The sequence below is a fragment of the Gavialis gangeticus genome, unplaced genomic scaffold (assembly GCF_001723915.1).
Source record: "Gavialis gangeticus isolate Ggan-Ray unplaced genomic scaffold, GavGan_comp1, whole genome shotgun sequence".
NCBI lineage: Eukaryota > Metazoa > Chordata > Crocodylia > Gavialidae > Gavialis > Gavialis gangeticus.
In genome coordinates this window covers 40,048,141-40,069,086 of record NW_017729004.1, presented here as the reverse complement: position 1 = coordinate 40,069,086, position 20,946 = coordinate 40,048,141, and the positions used below count along the sequence as shown (strand labels likewise).

Below are 20,946 nucleotides of genomic sequence, written 5' to 3'. Positions count from 1 at the left end.
ACACACACACACACACACACACACACACACACACACACACACACACACACACACACACACCCTTACTCAAAATAAAATGCTGGCACCCCAGTGGAAGCCAGCAGTCCTCTAGCCCAGCCCAGCCCAGCCCAGCAAAAGGCGAGCAGGAAAGATGACTGCCACTCCTCACTTTGCTGTTGATTAGATGAGAGGGCTGCTTGTTGTGCAGCCCACCCTTCTCCACAAACCACTAGTGAGGGGCAGGACCACATGACAGACAGCCCTCTCAGTTCTCAGGGGGCAGAGGCTGTGTGATGGACAGCCCTCTCCACTAATCAGTGTCAGGGGGTGGGGCCACTGAACCCTTGGCCAGAGGTGTGGAGAAGCCATATAATAAGCCCACAAAAATGGCAACCAGCTATGAAATCTGCCCAGCCGCCTCATCAAGTTGGGTAGACCCCTATTTATAAGACTTTGAAACTCATTTTCTTAATTGTGAAAAGTCCTTATAACTCAAATAAGGTTTTATTTATAAATGACTACCATGCATCTAGGCTGGCACAGGTGAACACAATGGAGAAAGGCTGCCATTACTGGTAGCCTTCACAGAAGCAGCCATTCAGGCAGAAGCAGACAGCTACCAACACCTCACGTGCTAGAAAAACTAGATATGTACATAGCCATGTTAGTCTGCAAAAGGCAGGGTAGAAAAACTAGGCCAAAATGAGGAGGCAGTCATAGGGTATACATTTTTTCAGACGGTATGCCAAAATCAGCTCAGCTTCTGAAGACACAGACATACATACCACCTCCAAACATTTCTTTTGGATGAATACCCTACCACAATCACAACATGACTCTTGTTGATGGTTCATTTATTTGTTTCTTCTTGGAGTAATTTTGTTCTATATTAATCCTAACTTCTATTAGGGAAAAAGGATAAGTCTCTGGTCTTCTGACAGAAGGAGCTTTGAGCCTTTAATGCTTATGCTTTTAAGTACACCTTTATTATTTTAACATTTATTCAATATTTTGACCAATTTCATAATTTTTATGGAAATCTTTAAATATGTGGAGTTGGCAGTACTGAAAATAACATCTCAGTGTCACAAAAACATGAGCTAGGGGTTGTATTATTTCATAAAAGTATTACGGAATATGTTACTGTTATTCCAAATCAATGTTATAAACATTTAAAAGATAATGTAAACATGAGATCATACTCTAATCAGTACGCAATTTATACCAGGCTCATGTATTATCTGATTTAAAGCTTCAAATCATGCAGTGACTTTCTGCAAAACTTAATTAAATCATAATAAAATACTTGTATGCCTGGACCTTTAAAAGCATTTAATTTGGTGTATATGCTGAGAATTACTTGAGAACAAACATAGCACAAGGTATAATTAAATTCACACACAAATCCATGAAATTATACACATTTGAGGGGGGAAATTCAATTTCCTAATTTTATTTCATAGGCTTTATGAAATTCACTTCTGATTTTTGGGGGTTATTTTAAGATGTACAAACAGTAACCCATACACAAGTCAGCACTGTAATTTTGGTTACACAACCTTGTGGATTTACAATGCTGAACTAGCTTTTTTGGAGGGAGTGGTAGTAATCTGTTGGAAGCTAAAGAAAGGTGAGCAATACAACCTGTTTGCAGAAACTCAGGTCCTTAATAAAAAAAAGATGTTTTCATTGGTGAGGTAATAATTCAGCCATAGAAGGCCTGAAACAGTGGGATAGCATCAATTTGTATCACTCCCCTTCAATCACTGACAAAGGGCAGGGATTATACTCTACCTATTACAAACCAAATGTTTAAATTCACAGTTTTTTCTCACCTATTTCTTCACTATTCAGTATAAATAGTTCCTACAGGGCAAAAAAAACGCCAAACATGATAGCTTTGCTTTTTTGGGTCTAGATTAAAAGATTAATCTTCAAATCAGGGGATAGTTTATGCATTTCTGATTTGATTTGTCTACACGGTGCAACTCTACCCTGCCCTCAAAAAGATCAGAATGAACATAAAGCACTGAGGCACATTTAACAAAAGCCTCCATATTTTTTTCAAATATTTGGTCTTGGTCAGAAAACTAATACGTACACACTTTTAGAAAGAAACTTCTTTTCCTGTCACCGGATAAATTAACTCCAGGGAATCTTCTTTTCTTAGAAGTATTGAGGAGCATACTACTGCAGCCTCATTCCTTCTAACTAATAAAAAAAATCCTATGTAGGCAACATTATCACACACAGGTGATAACTTTCATACAAATTATCTAAATATAAAATGTATGGTAGTTATTTTGTCATCTTACAGAAGAGTAAGTAAAGTATATAAAGATACCATGAAAAATTGAGCTCAGAGAGCTTCAAGTATCAGCTGGGCCAACGTCTCTAAATTCAAGACATGATCGTGAAAATGGATCCATGTGGCACATTCTGTTAAGATTTGTTGTCTCCCAGTATTTCATATTTTTAAAACAATTGACAAAGCTTAAGGGAAAAAATAGATTTACTTTTTAAAGCTTTCAATATTTGGCAGCTTTCTAAGAAATGAAATACTACCACACATCCGTTCACAAAAGAATCATCTGGAAAATTAGCATTATAATTTATTAAATCAATAAGCAAACTGATACACACAGTGTGTGTGCAATGCACATGTACATGCATGCACAAAGAAATAAATAATCAATAAATCAGCTACAGAAACACATCACTAGTAAGAACTTGGTCCATCCTATCTAGTCGATGCTATTGCAGGCAAATCATAAAATCCCTTTAAAAAAAAATGATCGAGCTATCTCCCAAAACCAGAAAAGCTTTTTTGCTCTTGCTACTTTTGCTGAAAGGTCTTCCAAAAGTTCATCTACTTTAAGGATGAGCCTCATCTACTTTCAGATGCTTTAAGTAAGCCCTCTAAGGAGACCAGCCTGGCTAGACAGCACTCTTCGAGGATTGCTTGAAACTCGAAAAGAAATCCTACAAAAACTAGAAGTCTGGTCATAGTACTAGGGAAGAGGACAAAAGTATTGCATTGGCATCCAGAGATAAAATCAGAAAGACCAAGACTCAATTTAAGATGCAGCGGGCAAGGAATACAAGGCAATAAAAAGGGATTCTAGAAGTATGTCAAAAGTAAGAGGAAGACCAGTGATTCCATAGGTGCCTTACAGAATGCAGAAGGCAATCTGGTCACACATGATGTAGAGAAAGCTGAACTATTTAATGCCTTCTTTATTTCAGATCTCACACACAGGGGCAAGTACCAGCTGACAAGTAGGTCTGTGCAAAGCGGCTAGCATTCACTTCAGATTCAGCCGATTCGGCGGACAGTAATTCAAATCACTGTTCTGAATTGATTTGGCCCAATCGGATTTGGAGATTCGGGGAGCAGTGGGGGACAGCGGGGATTACTCCCACACAGCAGCATCTGATGAGTCCAGGCTTTCTTTTTTTAAGTACTGGGAGCTGGGGCGGGCAGGGATCAAGGGGCTGAGGGAGCAGGCAGGGGCTGAGGGTTGGCTGGGGTCCCCCCATGGTCCCCTCCCCCAGTCCCTCCTCCGCCACCGCCTACTTACCAGCTCCGAGTCAGGCTTCAGCTCCCTGCTGCAGTGAGCGGGGACTGCCCGAATCAAAGCTCTCTGAATCTTTTCCGAAAATTAGGAGAGCTTTGCATCAATCCAGACCTTTTTACTGGTCCCCTCATTCAATTCGGATTTGGAGATTTGGCCACCAAATCAGGCTGAATCTCCTCCGAATTGAATCATCACCCGAAGCTTCACACAGCCCTAATGACAAGTGCAGTGGGCAGCAGAGATAGGCAATGAGAGAAGATTAAGGATTACTTAGAGAAACTAGATGTTTGCAAGTTGGTGGGGCCAAATAACATGCACCCGAGGGTACTGAAGGAAATGGCTGGCGTAATTTTGGAGCCACTGGCTATCTTTTTGAGAACTCATGGAGGTTGAGTGAGGTTGCAGCTGACTGGAAAAGAGCAAATATAGTGCCCATCTTAGATGGGGAAGGAGGAGAATCCTGGGAGCTACAGACCAAACAGCCTGTCCTTGCTACCTGAAAAGATCATGGAGTAGGTCCTCAAGGAATTCATTGTGAAACACCTAGAGGAGAATAAGGTGATCAGGAACAAATCAGCATGAATTCACCAAGAACAAGTCATGCCTGACCAACATGATTTCCTTTTATGATAAAGGTGACAGTTTCTGAGGAAGTGCAAAGAGAAGTGGATGTTATGTACCATGTTTCCCACAACACTCTCATTAGCAAGCTAAGGAAATACAGACTAAATGAAAATACTGTAAGGTGGAGACAAAGCTTGTTGGATCATTGTAGTCAGTGAGTAGTCCTCAGTAGCTCAAATGTCTACTTGGAAGAGGTATCAAGTAGGGTTCCCTAAGGGTTTGTCCTGTATCTGATACTGCTCAATTTCATTAATGATTTAGATGATGTGCACATTTGGCATATGTGTGGATGACACCAAGTAGTTAGAATTCTGGATGCTCTGGAGGTAGGGCTAGGATCCAAAATGACCCAGATAGGCTGGAAAAATGGTCCACAATCATAGAATCATAGGACCGGAATGGACCTGAAAGATCATCAAGTCCAGTCTCCTACCATGGGCAGGAAGTTATTGGGTTCAGACTAGCTCAATAAGGTGCTTGTCCAGTCTCATTTTGAATACCTCCAAGGATGGTGACTGCATCACCTCTGCTGGCACTGTGTTTCAGATTCTGGTGACCCTTTCAGAGAAAAAGTTTTTTCTTATGTCCAGCCTAAATTTATCTTCTATTAAGCTTATGCCCATTGGTCACTGTCCTCTCAAGGTGCCTTCCTGAAGAGTTGCTCCCCTAGATCTTGATGCTCACCCCTGACATACTTGTAGGCAGCTATTAATTCACCTCTCAGCCTTCTCTTACTCAGACTGCACAGGCCTAGTTCCCGGAGTTTTTCCTCATAGGGCCTCCATGCATCTAATCATACGGGTGGCTCTTTTCTGTACCCTCTCAAGCTTATCCACATCCTTCTTGAAGTACAGTGCCCAGAACTGTACACAGTATTCCAGCTGTGGTCTTACCAACGCTGAACAGGGAGTGAGGAGCACCTCCCTGGATCTACTGGTAACACATGAGCTGATGTACACCAGAGTTCTATTTGCTCTTCTCATCACACTCATGGCTCATGTTCATCTTCCAGTCTATCATGACCCCCAGGTCCTGTTCAGATGCTGTGCCAACCAGTGGACCACCACCCACTGTGTAGTTATTGTGAAGGTTCTTCTTACCTGGATGAAGAACTCTGCACGTGACCCTGTTAAACCTCATCTGATTCCATTCAGTCCATAAATCCAGCCTGTCAAGGTCGTTCTGGATCTTTACCCTATCCTCTGATGTTCCTGCATTTCTCCACAGCTTGTTATCATCTGCTAACTTAATCACTGAACTTTCCACCCCCTCACCCAAGTCATTAATAAATATGTTAAAGAGCACGGGTCCAAGCACTGATCCCTGGGGGATACCACTAGAGATGGCCCTCCAGGATAAGGCCATCCCATCAATTACAACTCTCTGGGATTGGCCTCTAAGACAGTTGTCCACCCACCTCACTGTAGACTGGCCCAGCCCAGTACCCTCCAGTTTGGTTGATAGAATCCTGTTGGAAACAGAATCAAAGGCTTTACTGAAGTCCAAGTAAATTACATCAACCTTGTGTCCCTTATCCAGATGTTTAGTTATCTGGTTGTAAAAGGACACCAGGTTTGTCAGGCATGATCTACCCTTGCCAAAGCCGTGCTGGTTGCTTCTTAACACCCTATCAGTTACCAGCTTCTAACTGACAGCCTCCTTAACAAATTTTTCAAAAATTTTACCCAGGACCGAAGTCAGACGGACCCGCCTGTAGTTTGCAGGGTCATCTCTCTTTTCTTTCTTGAAGATGGGCACCACATTGGCCCTCTTCCAGTCAAGGACCACTCCAGAGCTCCATGACCGTTCAAACAACTTTGCCAGTAATGCTGCTATAAGCTCAGCCAGTTCTTTCAGGACTCTCAGATGCAGGTCATCTGGCTCAGCAGACCTGAAAATGTCCAAGTGTTGCAGGAAATCCCTCACCTGTTTGGGACTGATTTCATGTAGTCTGTTGTCTTCCCCATATGCCCTGCATCTCTGGTCAGGTGAACAGCCCCCATTTGATTTAAGGAATACTGATGTGAAGTACGTATTTAGGAGTTCTGCCGTCTCACAGGGATGAACTGTGGGCTGCCCCAAAATATTCAGTAGGGGTCCCACAGTGGAGCCCAATTTTTTCTTGCTCCCTATGTATCTATAGAAGGACTTTTTGTTGTCCTTTATTCCAGTTGCCAGTTTGATCTCTGTGCCTACCTTAGTTTCTCATGTCTCATTCTCTGCAAGCCTTGGCAATATGGTTGTATTCCTCTCTGGTTGCTGAACCATTCTACCATTGCTTGTATGCTCCTCCTTTCTTTTTCAATAGTTCTATAACATCCTTTGGAAGCCAAGCAGGTCTCTTGGCTCCTTTCCTGCTTTTTTGTCCGTGTAGGAATGATCTGTTTTTGGGCAGTGAGAATCGTCTCCTTAAGGAAGCACCACTGTTCCTGAACTCCCAAATCGTCCAGTTACTAATCGCAGAGGGCCTCTCCAACTAGCCTCTTGAGTTTGCCAGAGGAGATTCCGCAAGGACACAAAGTCCTGTGCTTGGAACCTGAGGCACAAATACAGACTGGGGAATAATTGGCTAGGGTACAGTACTGTAGAGAAGGATCTTGGGGTTACAGTGGGTCATCAACTGGATATGAACCAATTGTGTGGTCTTGTTGCAAAAAGTCAGCTATTAAGGAGTGTCACTTGCAAATCAAGGTAAGTGGTTCTTCTGCTCTATTTGGTACTGGTGAGGCCTCACCTGAACTACTGTGTCCAGTTTTAGGCCCCACACTTTAAGGACATGGACAGCTTGGAAAGAGGCCAAAAAAGGGCAACCAATATGATCAGGGGCCTTTGGAGTTGAGACTTATGGGCAACGCTGAAAGAACTAGGATTATTTAGCCTAGAGACGACTGAAGGGGGGTTTGATAACTGTCTTCAAATACCTAAAGGATGATTTAGGGAAGATGGAGATGGCTTTTTTGGTAGTTTTAAGGGACAGGACTAGGAGCAATAGCCTTAAACTGCTGCAGGGAAAAGTTAGCTTGGAAATTAGGAGGAGCTTCCTGACTATGAGGGCAGCTGGACATTGGAACAGACTACCTAGGGAACCCTGGAAACTTTCAAAAGAAAGTTAGACTAACACTTGGCAGTTTAGTCAGGAATGATCCTTCCTTGAGCAGGGGGCAGAACTAGATGACCATAAGAGGTTCCTTTCAGTCCTATTTTTTATGATCTATGATGGTGTGTATATTTAGTCTAGTGTTATAGTAACAGTAAATAGATGGATATATGTGAAAAAAACTACATATGAATGCCATCTAGCTATGAAGGTTTAATTATATTTCCAAGTTGTATAAAAGAAGTATGATCCACGTGATACAGACTTCAGGGCATATCTATTTCTGGATAAGTACCACTTGATGGCTTGTGAGAGTGTAACTTCTTTAAATTATAGTGACATGCAATGGATCTTGTATATATTTATTTAATTGTGAAATGTATCCATTGCTAAACAAACAACAACATTCAAAATCTGTTTTCAGTTAGACCTTCACTCTGCTAAACGTTTTGGACTATTGATTTTAAATTTGAAGTTTTAATTATAAAAATGTTTTGAGCTACAGAAGCACAAATTAAAGTTTAAAAATATTAACTTGTAATTTGTGTCCATGCTGCTGTATTTTAAAATATCAATTTTTTTTAATTGTTCTTTGGATAAGGAACATTGAATTTTCAGCCTGGGGCTACAGTTAAAAATTTCAGGCCAGGTTATAAAACTATGAAAAAAATTGGGGAGTGGAGACTGAGGCTTATAATAGAAATGCTGATGAAACATTAAAGGCTGTGCCCATGGTGCCATTAAAATAAAGGAAATAAATACCCCTTGAAAGGGAACAATGTTAGTCCTGATTTCTACTGCAGTTACATTTGTATTTATGCAACTTGAAAATTCAAGAACATAACTGGTAGAATGAACAGGAACATCACAGTACATTTTAAGTTTTCCCTGTTGGGCCTGACCTGTTAAAGTCTTTGGTAAATATGAAAGCTCTCTGAAACTTCCCTAATACGTATCTATGTTTAGCCAGATACCAGATTTGGAAATCTGCCCATAATGAATACTGAACAGCATATACCATGGACAATGAATTCTGGCATTTAACACTACTCTGGTTTGGAGTCACTTTAGCATACTTTATATATAATTGCACTTTGCTATAGCCCAGTTTGTTTGGTTTAGAGGGGCAGAGAGGTGGGAGTCATGAATCAAAGATCAAAATGAACATATTTTTACTTCTACTGTATTCTGGACAGTCAATATTTTATATAAAGAAAAAAATAAAGAAAGCTATTATACTTTTGGCTTTCTGTCAATGCAGTACTCAGCAAATTGGTGACAGCCTTAACTGACCCAACTTTGTTGGAGATAATGTTTGTAAAAGGCAGTTAAGTCTCTGAAATTCTACAAGCAGTTATTAACTACTTACTGTGCATCTGATAGAAACAGGCTCATGAACAGAGTGGATAAAAATGTGTTTAAAAATAAAAAACAGAAAACAGGACATTTGAAATATTATCATATTTACTCAAATACTAGATGAGGTTCCCCACACCAATTGGCATGGGGAACAAAGCCTTTTGTCTTATAAACACACAGAAGGAAATCTCACTAAATAAATACATTGTCTATCATTAAACTGCTGCCAAAAGCAGCATGTGCTCAGCACGGATACGAAAGATTAAACAATTAATCATTTAACCAATAGATAACCGGTTAGGTTACCGGTTATTGCTTAGCTCTAGGCAGGCATGGTCTGGCAGAGAAGGGGGTGGAGGAGAAGGGAAGCTACACTGCCCCAGCAGAAACCAGAAGGTGGCAAGGGAGGCAAAAGGGAGGGAGGAAAGGAAAGTGGGAGGTGCAAGGAGGACTAATACCCATAGCTCAGAGACAGGCAAAATAAGGCCCACGGGCTGGATCTGATTGGCAGTGGACTCCATTTCCCAGTCACCCCTGCACAGTGAAAGCTTAAGGCTGAGGTTGCCATGGAGACCAGCCACTGCCATGCTGGCTGGGCAGGGGGATGCTCCAAAGCCGTTGGGATCTTGCAGTGCCGTCGGGATCTTGCAATGGGGGCAGCCTGCTCCAGAGCCAGGGCAGAGCCACGATCTGTAGCTTGCATGCTCCAGGTGGCTGGAGGCTTTGCCCTGGCTCCTTACAGTGGTGACAGACTGGTATGGAGCAGGGGCAGAGCAGCGATCCCCTGCCTGTACACCCCTGCCCAGAGCATGTAGGCTACAGATCACAGGTCTGCCCTGGCTCCAGAACAAGTTGACCCCATTGCAAGATCCCAGCAAGTCCGGAGCAGCCCTCTGCCCTGCCAGCATGGCAGCAGCTGGTCTCCATGGCAACCCCAGCCTTGAATTTTCACAGTGCAAATGCTGCTGGGGTCTCCATGGAGACCGGCCTCAGTCATGCAGGCAGGGGCTGCTGGGAAATGGAGTCTGGCTGCCAGCCAAATTGGCCATTTTGCCCATCCCTGCCATAGCCTAAGAGGAAAACAGCAGGTGGCCTAATGACTCATTAACTAAGCAATTAGCTGCTCCTTCACAGGTACTCTCTCCCTCCCAGTGCCAGGCTTCACACGGGCTGTGTTGTTGAAAGGGGTTAGGGTGCAGCTCCCAGCAGCAGTCATATCCAAGCTGCCATGTTACTGGGGAGCCATTTAACCAATAATTAGTGGAGGTTAAACAAATAATTTTCTTAATGATATTTACATCCCTAGTGCTTAGTAAGAGGCCAGGTATGAAGTTGATTAAAAGCAGCCAACATTGAGCATGACTATAAAAGCACATGGCACATACTGGGCAAACATGCTGATGGGAATCTGCCACACGGGTGGGGTGAGTACAGTCCATGTGAATAAGATATATCATAGTGCCCATTAAACGTAATCCTCCTTAGTGCCGACTCTTTTTCAGCTTATGGTGGTCCACTGCACTGAATGCATTTCGACTTCTTCTTCACTCCTACAGCTGAACCGTGCCTTTCTTTTCCATTTCCAATGATTCCTGTTTCTTCACCAGCCTTAAATGCCTGGTAAACATTAAAAAATTGGGCCCCAAACAGCTCATCCAGAATCTCTCTGTTGGCCCGCCCCTCTCTGAGTCAGGCACAGATAATTACTGTGGCCTCGCACTCCATGAGGTGAAGCCAGAACAGATTCCCTTGCACCTCATCTGCATATAGATTTTTGGAGGATCCCAGGACTCATGACAAGAACACCAGGTTCCAGGCATGGGTTGGGGCTAATTAGTACGTGGATCCTCCATGGGGGTATATGGAGTACACACGCATGTGTGTTGAGTGCTGAGCTATGGGATCAGTACTGAGTTATGGGATCACCATGACTTTAAATGCTGCTGACCCTGCTGGGGCCCAGCCCAATGAATTGGATGGTAAATCACAAGCCTCTGGCTTAGGACTAATATGCACAGTTTGTACTACATATAAGAGGTGCCAAAGAACTGCTCAAAAGTGTGGATGGAGTACCTATGCTAAAGCTTACAGCAGTTTCGAAAAAAAAGATAACATCCATCAACTCTGGATAAGCTAAGTGTGTAGGTAATACATGTAAATTGCTACAGCCATGTTTAATTTCCAGGTAATTGTTTCAAAATTTGCTCCTCACTTCCATGTGCTCAGGGAGAGCAGGATCTGACAGTAAGGAGAGAGGGAAGGGGCTGCCATGCTAAAAACTTGGAGAGAAGCAGAGAGTAAGGCTACCTGATCTCCCCGATTTATTTTCCCTGCTGTGGCAGTGGAAACGGTACAAATGCAAGGAAAACCTCCAATATTTAGATTCTATACCTGGAAAATTATAAGAGACTTACAAAATTTCCATATACAGAATCTAATTGTTGGGGTGGTCATCTTATAATCACAGCCAACTGCTATTCAAGTAAATATGGTAAATACATTTTTTCTTTTTAAAACTAATTGTTAACATCTACTAAATCTGAAAGTATGCCAACTTATGTAAAGAGTTACATTGACTACAGTCAATGAAAACCATTTAAATATAGAACAAGATTATTCAAAAGTAATTCATTCAACAGAAATTACCGGCTAAGCACCTAGAAGCAGAGTTTAAGTGCTAACCTAGCTTTTGACAGCAGTAGGCTCTTTAGTGGGTTTGTTTAAATGGTTCAAGTTCAATGATTAGTTCAATCAAAAATTAAGAAACATGAAAACTTATTTTCTTCCTAGCTCTCAGTAAAAAGAAAATATGGGAGGTTGGAATTTACTAGTTGTAGAATTTTCTTGGACATCTTGGATCAAGCTGCCAATATAACTGACACTCTCCAAAGTGTTAGAAAATTCTTGATGTTTACCAAATACCTCTTCAGCAAAAAATTTAAAAGTATGCCAAACTACATGATTTTCAAACTGATGCATCTCTTCACTTGTTAATGATGGTCTAGAACAAAAAATGAAGATTCTGAAGGCAACTGCAATTTCAAGGGTTGAGTTTCACTAACAATCAATATTCCTACTCTTTCAAGAAGGGTCATTTAATGTAACCAAAGAGCTTAGGCTTCGGTTTTAAATTCTGTCCAGAAAACGGAATCTGCATCATTGACTCCCACTGTGCTCCCTACTAAATCGACAGCATTATTTCCTAGAGCTCTGGCAGTCTCCTATCCATGCAACTACAAAGCTATGAGAATTCACAAGACTACAGTACCCAAAAGTTTTGACAGCAAACCAAGACTAAAAAGTTACAATCCTTTCTTCTGAGCTGCACAACCATTACCAAAATAACTGCCACAATTTAAAGCTTCTTTGTGTTTTAAACTTCATTTACCTTTAAAATCTGAAAACATGCTACACATCCATCAAAAATTCAACCTTTTTTGTTGTTTAAGCCCAACTCTTTTTACAAAATCTTTTGTGTAATGTAGCCTTCATTATCTGTTACAGCACAAAATTTAAATGACATGTGGTTAGAAGACTCCTGATATTCAAACATGATGTATGTAATTTTATTAAGCATGAGCTTAAATTTTTAAAAATAAAAACAGATGATATCCAGCTGAAGAAAAAAACCCAGCATAACAGAACTAAGAGGAAAGTGGGTTTCATGACAGTACATTTGTTATGTCCTAGTATCATTCTCCTCCACCTGTCGTGGCTTGCAAAATGTTCTGTCCATAATAAGTCTGATTTCTTCATCTTGACCTTCTACATAATTCTGCTTTCTCTTAGATCCCTGCCAGAGACCCAGTCCATGTGCTCTTTAATTCATTTTGCTCTTAAAGATCTTTCCAGCTGTTTCCATGTCTCTTTTCCTTGCTTGCAGAATAGTATTACCATATTTTCTTGCACATAACCCACATCTTTTCCCCCAAAATCAGCTAGGGAAAATTGGGGTGCACATTATATGCGAGGAAAAGTACTCCCCATGGATCTCAAAATGTGTGTGGGAGAAGATGGAGTGGACCTAATACCACAGCTCTGGGAGCCACATCAGTTAATGCTGCCACAGCTCCCTCCCCCTCTCCTCCCTAGCCAAAACTTTTTGACATAGGGAACCCCTTTTCCAACTACATTCCAGATTAGGACAGCATAGGAGTTGATCTGCGGCTCAGAGCGCCTGGTCCAACTCACCATACAGCTCCAAACCTAGCATGCAGCCCCAGTGCCAGTACGCTGAATTGGGCCTTCCCACAGGGCCCCAGCTCATGGCCCACAATCCCAGTGCATGACCCTGAGACCTCTGGCACGTACCCATATTCCACGATAAGATTTTTTTTTCCCTTCTTGGGGGGCCTTCCAAAATAGGTGGCATGTTATATGCAAGAAAATATGACATTTATTGCTGCCAAATGGCACATGGAACAGTTTGGCTCCACTCCAGTACTCAAAACTTGACACACTACTTATTTGTATCCTTTCCTGAGACCAATTTCTTTCATAAATTGTCAGTCCAAATTCCATGTCCATATTTTTTTAATAAATGATTGCACGAGTTCTTAGAGTTGCAAACTATGCTTGTAAATATATATTAAAACATATGGTACACCACCTCTTGTGCTAAGGGATTACCATATTTAGTCAAATACAAGATGTGGTTTTTCCCACTCAATCACCATGGGGGGCAAAGGCCCCTTCCTTGTCTTACATTCATATACATGGAAACCTCATTAACTACATTATTAGTAAACTGCTGCCAAAAAGCAGCATGTGTACAGTAGTGGAAACAAACTATGAAGTTTTACTAGAGGCAGCCAACACTGAAGGCATGACTAAAACAAATGGCCCATATTGGGAAAACCTACTGATGGAAATGATTTTTCTTTTTTTTTTCTTTTTTGGTGTGGCTTGGGATTGGGGGCAGGAAATGGGCAGATGTTCTCTCTACAAGTGGCACTGGGCCCAGAGATACTGCAATACTAGGCTGGCACTGGGAGGGCCAGAACCAGCCCAGACACCCTTCCCTTGGTGCCAAAAATGCTTAATCATAGCCAAAAGCCCAAGATGATGATGGGAAACTACCACAAGGATAAGTTAGTATAGCCCATTTGAGTACAGTCCCCCTCAGTGCCAACTCTTTTTCAAGTCATGATGAGCCATAACACTGCATACATTTTGACTTTCTCTTCACTCCCACAGCCAAATTGTGCCTGTTTTCCCCATTTCCAATAATTCCTGGTTCTTTACTAGCTTTAAATGTCTGGCAAAAACCACCAAATGGGGCCTCAAACAGTTTACTCAGAATCCCTCTGTCAGCCACCAGCCTGGCACATATGACTAATGTGGCCCCACCCTCCATGAGGTTAAGCCAAACCAGGTTGCCCTATGCCTAAACTGTGTATCAATTTTTGGAGGATCCCAGGACTCATGACAAAAACACTAGGTGCCAGTCATGAGTGTGGGGTAATCAGCACTCAGGTCCTTTGTGGGGGGGATATCTGGAGTACACAGATACTGAAATGTGGGGTTACCATGGCTTGAAATAGTGTTGACTCTACCCAACCCAATGAACTATGTAGTAAATCATGAGCTTTTTGGCTTTGGACTAATATAATGTATAGTTTCTACTATGTATAAATAGGTGCCAAAGTGCTGCTTAAAAGTATGTTTATGGAGTACCTGTGTTACAAATTGCAGCAGTTTCAACAAGGTAAAAAGCATGAATTTTGGATTAATTAAGTCTGTGGGTACTACATGTAAATTACTACAGCTACGTTTATTTCAAGGTCCATTTTTTTAGATTTTCTTCTTACTGGCATGTGCTCAAGGAGAGCAGGGTCTGACAGTAAGGAGGGGGAGAAGGGTCTGCAAGGGAACAAGTTTGGAGGGGCAGAAGGTAAAGGGGTTACCTGACCCTCCTGATTTATTTTCCTTGCTGTAGCAGTGGGTGGGGGGGGCAAATTCAAGACATACCTCCAAAAATTAGACTCTATACCTGGAAAATTGCATCAAATTTTCCATATTTAGAATCTAGTTAATTGGAGAGGTCATCTTATAATCAGGGCCATCTTACATTCAAGATTAAATTAGGCTGTAAAGAAATAGGCTGAAAATGTTACAAAAATTTTGGGATTTTCTAAGAATCTGAGGAAAATTCTACAGAAACATCTTGAACCACAGCAGATTTTCCTACATGTATTGTACCCATAAGAACAACTTCCAGTGTTCACCAAATTAGTATTTTTTTTTAGATGTGTAGTAGCAGAAAAGACAGAAGGTTGATGAAATTCTGGTCAGCCACCTGGGATGCTTCTCTCTTTATTCAAACTATAAAACTAAAACACAAGCAAGAAACCCCCCCACAAAACATGTTGTATGTAGGACATTAATAACATTAATTCAATTTACTCACCTATAAATGGAATGGATGCCAAGGAATCACCAGGTGGGCTGGAACCAGATGCTTTCCTTTCTTCTATCCTTTTTATATGAACCTCTCGACGAGCATCATTAGGTAACCAACAGGTAGTGTCCGAGACAGCTTCCTGATCATTTACTGCAAGGATGTAGGAGTGGTGTCTCAAAGGTTGAGGAGTTTGTTGACCAGAAGGAGACTTCTCTCGCATGACAACAGTAGCCTTTTCATTTTCCGTAATGTTGGGCTGCTGACTGTCTGGTTCAGAGTGATGTCTCAGAGGCTGAGTTTGTTGACCAGAAGGAGACTTTTCTTGTGCTTTATCATTTTCCAGAATACTGGGCCGCTGAAGCTCGGGCTCAGAGTGATGTCTCAAAGGCTGAGGAGTTTTTTGAGCAGAAGGAAACTTTTCTCCTGTAATAATGGTGGCTTTATAATTTTCCAGAATGTCAGGTTGCTGAAGCTCAGGTTCAACATAGTGCCTCAAATGCTGAGTGGGTTGGCCGGAAGGAGATTTTTCGTGTATAAGAAGGTTGTCATCATTTTCTAAAATATTGGCTTGCTGCACTTCAGACTTCTTTGCATCTTCCCTTTCAAAATCTTGAATCTTCTGTCTGATGGAAATATCAAATTTATCAGAGGTAGTTGAACTCTCACCTATTTGTTGAACAGGTTTGGCAGAAGCTGCAGAGAAAGAGGGGGATTGGATGCTCTCATCAGTTTCTGTTTTGTGGTCTGGGTCACTTTCTGCTTGGATCCTTGATTGTTGATTTTGCAGATCACTTTGATCCAAGTGATTTACTGCTCTTTGGTCTTTGGCGGCAACACCATCCAGGTTCTGGTTAAGGGGAAATAATGCTTTTGCTACACAGGGAGGATTCTTCAAAGAGTTACTTTTAGAACCCCTAGCTGTCACAAGGGGTGATTTCTCTTGTGAAGTGAGTGTAGTCTTTGAAAATCCACCAGCAGCTTGCAAATCTCTAGTAGGCTGCAGCATTTTTATATCTGATGGAACTTTCTGGAAATGTGTAGCAGATACAGAGGCTCTACTACCAATTCTACTATTGTCTGAATTATGAGCACCTGCAGCCACAGGAAAATGTGGACCTCGAAGGGACATATGGAATGCATGCTGTCTAGATCTCTCATAAATTCCTCGTCGATCATCCTGTTCAGTAAATCCAGACCATTTGTAACTCCTTTTTCTGTCTCCATTTGAATCTGCAACAAGATTCTCAGTACAAAAGTTTTCTAACATGTCACCCTGTTTGCTGAGGTAATCCCATGACCGAGTCTTGTGGCTCCTAGCACTAATAGATGGTGAAATTAATGCATCTTGTGAAGCACTTCTTGGCCATTCTTTCATCAATACTGATTCTTCCAACCTTTCCTGTGATGCGCTTCGCTGACGGATCTGAACAGACTGTGGAACTCTATCACGAGAGGTGCTTCTACGTCGTACCTGTGGAGCAGTTCGATTGGGCATCACTTGATTATAGTCTGTTGTGCTTTGGGAGGCTGCTCTCAAACTATTTAATCTTTCCTGTATTGTTCGGCAACCATACATGTGCAAACGTCTATTATCAATATATTCTTTGTAAGTTTTGTAGTTTTTCCAGTCTATGTGCTGTTGGGAGTTTGGAGAAATGTAGTGATTAGTAGAGACAGGAGGAGAACCTGCAACTTGAGTAGCTGGTCTAGTGCTTGAGATCCATTCTGGATGTCCTCCATAATTCCCAGATTTACTTGGCATTCCAGTGTGATCTACTGGCCCTGTAATAGAAGTCTGAGGAAGTACAATGGCAGTGGACACTGAAGAGGGTGATGATGTTGTCCATACTTTTGTTTTTAAAGTGGTTTGATCCTTTAAACCATATCTCACTTCCTCTGTCCTGTGTGATGGGCCAGTATGATTGGTTCTAGATGATGACAAGTCTACAGCCTTCTCAGAAGGCACAATAACAGTCCTTACGGTTTCATTGCAAACACACACAGCTGTATTTGATTTTGCAATGTCTGTTGGTGATGGAGGCACTTGTATTTCCATTCTATAGGCCCTGTCTGGCGGTGTTAATGTCCGTACTGGTCTACTGGCTTGCTGTTTGCCCAGAGAAGAAACAGAAGGTGATTTGTCACTAGGATGTGACATGACAGAAGCCATGGCTGCTTTTCGAGGATAACATATTGATGGTGGTTCAGGTATGTTCTGAGCATTGCCACTGTAGGTTTCATTGCCTTTCAAATAGGCATCTTGGGAATACGCCTGTGAATGGATAATTTAAAAAGTGTTAAGTCATAGAAGGAGCAGATGCGGGGGCAGGGGGTGAGGAATCACTACCCTGGCTTTATATCATGCAGTGGCAAGATAAAGCCCCTTGGTAGGGACCATATCCGATTTTCAAGTAAATCTCTAAGTATATATGAACTGAACCAAAAAGCTAATCAAAACATACAAAAACATTAATTTTCATGTGGCAAGAGGAGAAATTTACTATATGAAATCACTAGAAAAATAACCTGAATTCTGAAAATGGGTGGAGGTAGAGGGAAAGATTTCTCAAAAATGAAGAGCACTGATCAAGCGAGATTAACACTTTTTATGATTTACTCCAATCATTCCTTCCATTTAAGCCTCTTGACGCTGGGAGCTAGGATTTCACAGAAATCAAGTTAAATGGCTGTATAACAAATTCAACAAACACTAGAAAATTCTCTTTCCTTGCCATATAAGTAGTAGATAATATTTGTGCACACATGCTTCTCTCTGAAATATGCTTCACATTTAAGAGGCAGAGCTGTTAAATGTAAGAATAAATTATAACATCTCTGTTGTCAGCCAACACCCCTTATATAATCTTACGAGTCCTACAGAAGATGGATTCAGAAAGTGACACTAACTGTACTGCGATTTTTTTTAAAACAGGAAGATAAATATGAAAATACGTGCATACCTGTTATTGCCTATACATCTTTATAATAAGATGCGCACTAAAATTTCAAGATAATTGACTCAGCATATTCAATAATCTGTATTTTACCTTACATTTAAGAGCCCAACTTCTAAGAAAAATTTTATATTACATTTTGCACATTTAATCAGCTCTCAACAAGAGACACTTTTGTAATCATTGTGAAGCTAACAGCACATACACCAAATGAGTATCAGGCATACAGATCATTTAAACAATCCAATGCTATTTAAAAACTTTAGCATGACCTGGTTTAGTTAAATCATGATGAAATAAAGAGCTGACAACGTTGAGCTTGCCAATGCAGTAGAAGACTGAAATGATTTCCTAGGGCTTTTACACAGTTAGGTGTGGTATCATATTACAGCAGTTCCTGCTCAAATCACAACATGCTCACTTCAGACAATCAACGTGCCCTGTCTTAGCATTAGACAGGCTGTAAAACCCCAAGTGCAGCCATAAACATAAGATTAAGAGCAAAGTACTGAGGGTAAGGGTGAGGCACTTACAATGCTGCTGCAACAAATATTATGTTGAGTATTAGTTAAGTGCAGAATATTAAAGCAAACTGAAAAGAAATCAACCAAGTAACACAGGCACATACCACAAATTAACAGGTTAAATACTCTGAAAAGAATTTAGCTAACCAGAATATCTAGCTCATTTCCACCAACTTGCAGGTTTAATATTACAGAGTCCTACAAAGCCATATGAAAAAAACACATGCCTTACAAAATCAGAGAAATGGCTACTGTACATCTCTTACCAGTGCTGTGACATCCTTTGTAAACCGCAGCTGGCAGAAAACAGGAAAACAGAGTAAAAGCTGCTTACAGATGTAAAGACAGAATTATGTTGTCATACTGAGGCTGAACACAGCAAGCTAAAAATACATCTACAGTGATTTCTCTGGAAGGTACCAACAGAGGAAAAGGGCAGTGAAGCATAAAAAATAACTTCAGCTTCCTTGCAAGCATGTCTCTTTCAGGCTTCTACCTGATCCTTGTACTTAGTCCCTATCCTTCTGGAAAGCCAAATGCATTTGTGCCATGTTGCCTTGGTGCATCTCTACTGCTGCTTGTACAGAGCTCTGGTTCTCTGTAATAAGGCTTCCCTTCCACTAGAGCAGCATTGCTGTCTCTCATCTCTCCTGAGCTGCTACCATTCCTGCTTCCAGATGACGAAACCAAGGCTTCATTATGCATTTAAAACAGCGCACCCCTTACCCACATATATCTGAACATAACCACAAGCTGTCAGCTGACTGCAGCTGCTTTCACACTCTATATCTGAAATTAGAGAGATGATTCTGCAGAAACATCCTACCCATAAGATTATTTTTATTTCTCATGTTTCCACTCATGAAATAGAAGCAAGCTGTGTTCCCACTACATCTTGCACTTTTTGTCTGCTTGCTCCCTTAGAGAGCAGTAGAATATAAAAACTGCATTTCTAGACTTTTTATATGTAGCCATTTATGATGTTGGTAGGCTCCCAGTAAGATTTTTTTTAAATAAAAATTGGAAGGAAGATAAGACCCAGGAAAAATGAAAGTGACGCACTAGATAGTATGCAGAAAAATAAAATAAGAGAGAATCATGCTACATTAAGAAAAATGCAACATAGTTCTCCCACACAGACAAGGATCATGTTAACATTTTCTTTAAAAAATAATTTATAAAGTGTTTTGGGCTAGGAACAGACATTATACATAAACCCGTTTAAGTGATCAGAAACTGGTTTAGATCTGTAACAGATCCAGTGTACATCATCCAGTTTGGAAATGGCTGAAATGGGTTTGAGATAAACCTGTTTGAATGTAGGATCAGCCTTAACTGAGTTGGCTCAAACCGGTTTATGCAATGTCTCTCCCAGATCCATTCCTGCTTTAAATTACACCAGAGTCCTTCAGCATCCTGGCATGCTCTTTGGGCTGGGTGGGGTCTCTGCTCCACAGCAGGGCTGGCCCCACCCTTCTGATCCCTGGCCAGAGCTCCAGCAGAGACTGCAGGTACAGCAGGGTCTGCATGGATTCCCTCTGCTCTCCCCCATCTACTCCCTGATAAGCACGGATTTCCTCCGTCCCCTCTGCCTTACACAAACACCTCTCAGCATTAGCTAGCCGACCACATGCTGACTACGGTCCATGCTGTGCCAGATGGGACAACGGCAGAATTAACAGGTAGCTGGTAATGTCCCTGTGAGGTGATAAACACTGTGCTATCAATTCCCTGCTGAGCAGGTCAGAAGGGGGGCAGGGCCTCCCTAATCAGAGCGTAAGGGCCTGGCCACATCCCCCCTCAGCTCAGTACTGTGGCAGGGAAGGGAGGGCTGCTCTGGCATCCCCTAGCTTCTAGCCTGAGCCACTGCAGGCATGTACCTGCATTTCTGAGATGTCTGTCCAGTTACAAAAACTGATCCAAGCCTAGCCTGGTTAGACTACCCTGCAAAGATTGAATCAATTCAGGCTCAGGCTTTTTGAATGTTTGTCCATAGCCTTAGGGTTTGTAAAACTTATCCACTACAGTAACACAACAGTAACTGACTGAAGAAATGCTCAGATCTAAAACTGACAAGTTCTGGAGAAGCCCCAGGTTACTAATTAAATAGTTATGGTTCTGACCAACAAAATCCAGTAAACTTTACATTTTGGTACATAACTGTGTACTGATACACAAAATAAGACATAAAAGACTGCTTTTAAATTATTTTGAAATATTTTTAAATGTTATAGCCTTTTGTAAGTAAACAGATTTACAACTGTGAGAAAGTAGAAATGGTAAAAAAAAAAAAATAATTTCCAAGGTACTGGAAAAAACTCACAGGGAAGTAATTCAAATCAAAGCATCATATCCATCTATGTATTGAAATATATATATTTATTTGAAATATATACGTATCTATATT

General features: G+C 41.3%; 1 protein-coding gene across 1 annotated transcript in view; it reads right to left on the bottom strand.

The window, feature by feature from the left end:
- ARHGAP21 (Rho GTPase activating protein 21) overlaps positions 1–20,946 on the bottom strand; it is a 103,577-nt gene that overhangs the window by 28,225 nt on the left and 54,406 nt on the right. The window contains exons 7-8 of the mRNA XM_019507957.1: positions 18,806–18,835; positions 15,068–17,333 (exon numbers count right to left, since the gene is read on the bottom strand). Of these exons, the coding sequence (XP_019363502.1) occupies positions 15,068–17,333; positions 18,806–18,835 (2,296 nt within the window). The remainder of the gene's footprint in view (positions 1–15,067; positions 17,334–18,805; positions 18,836–20,946) is intronic.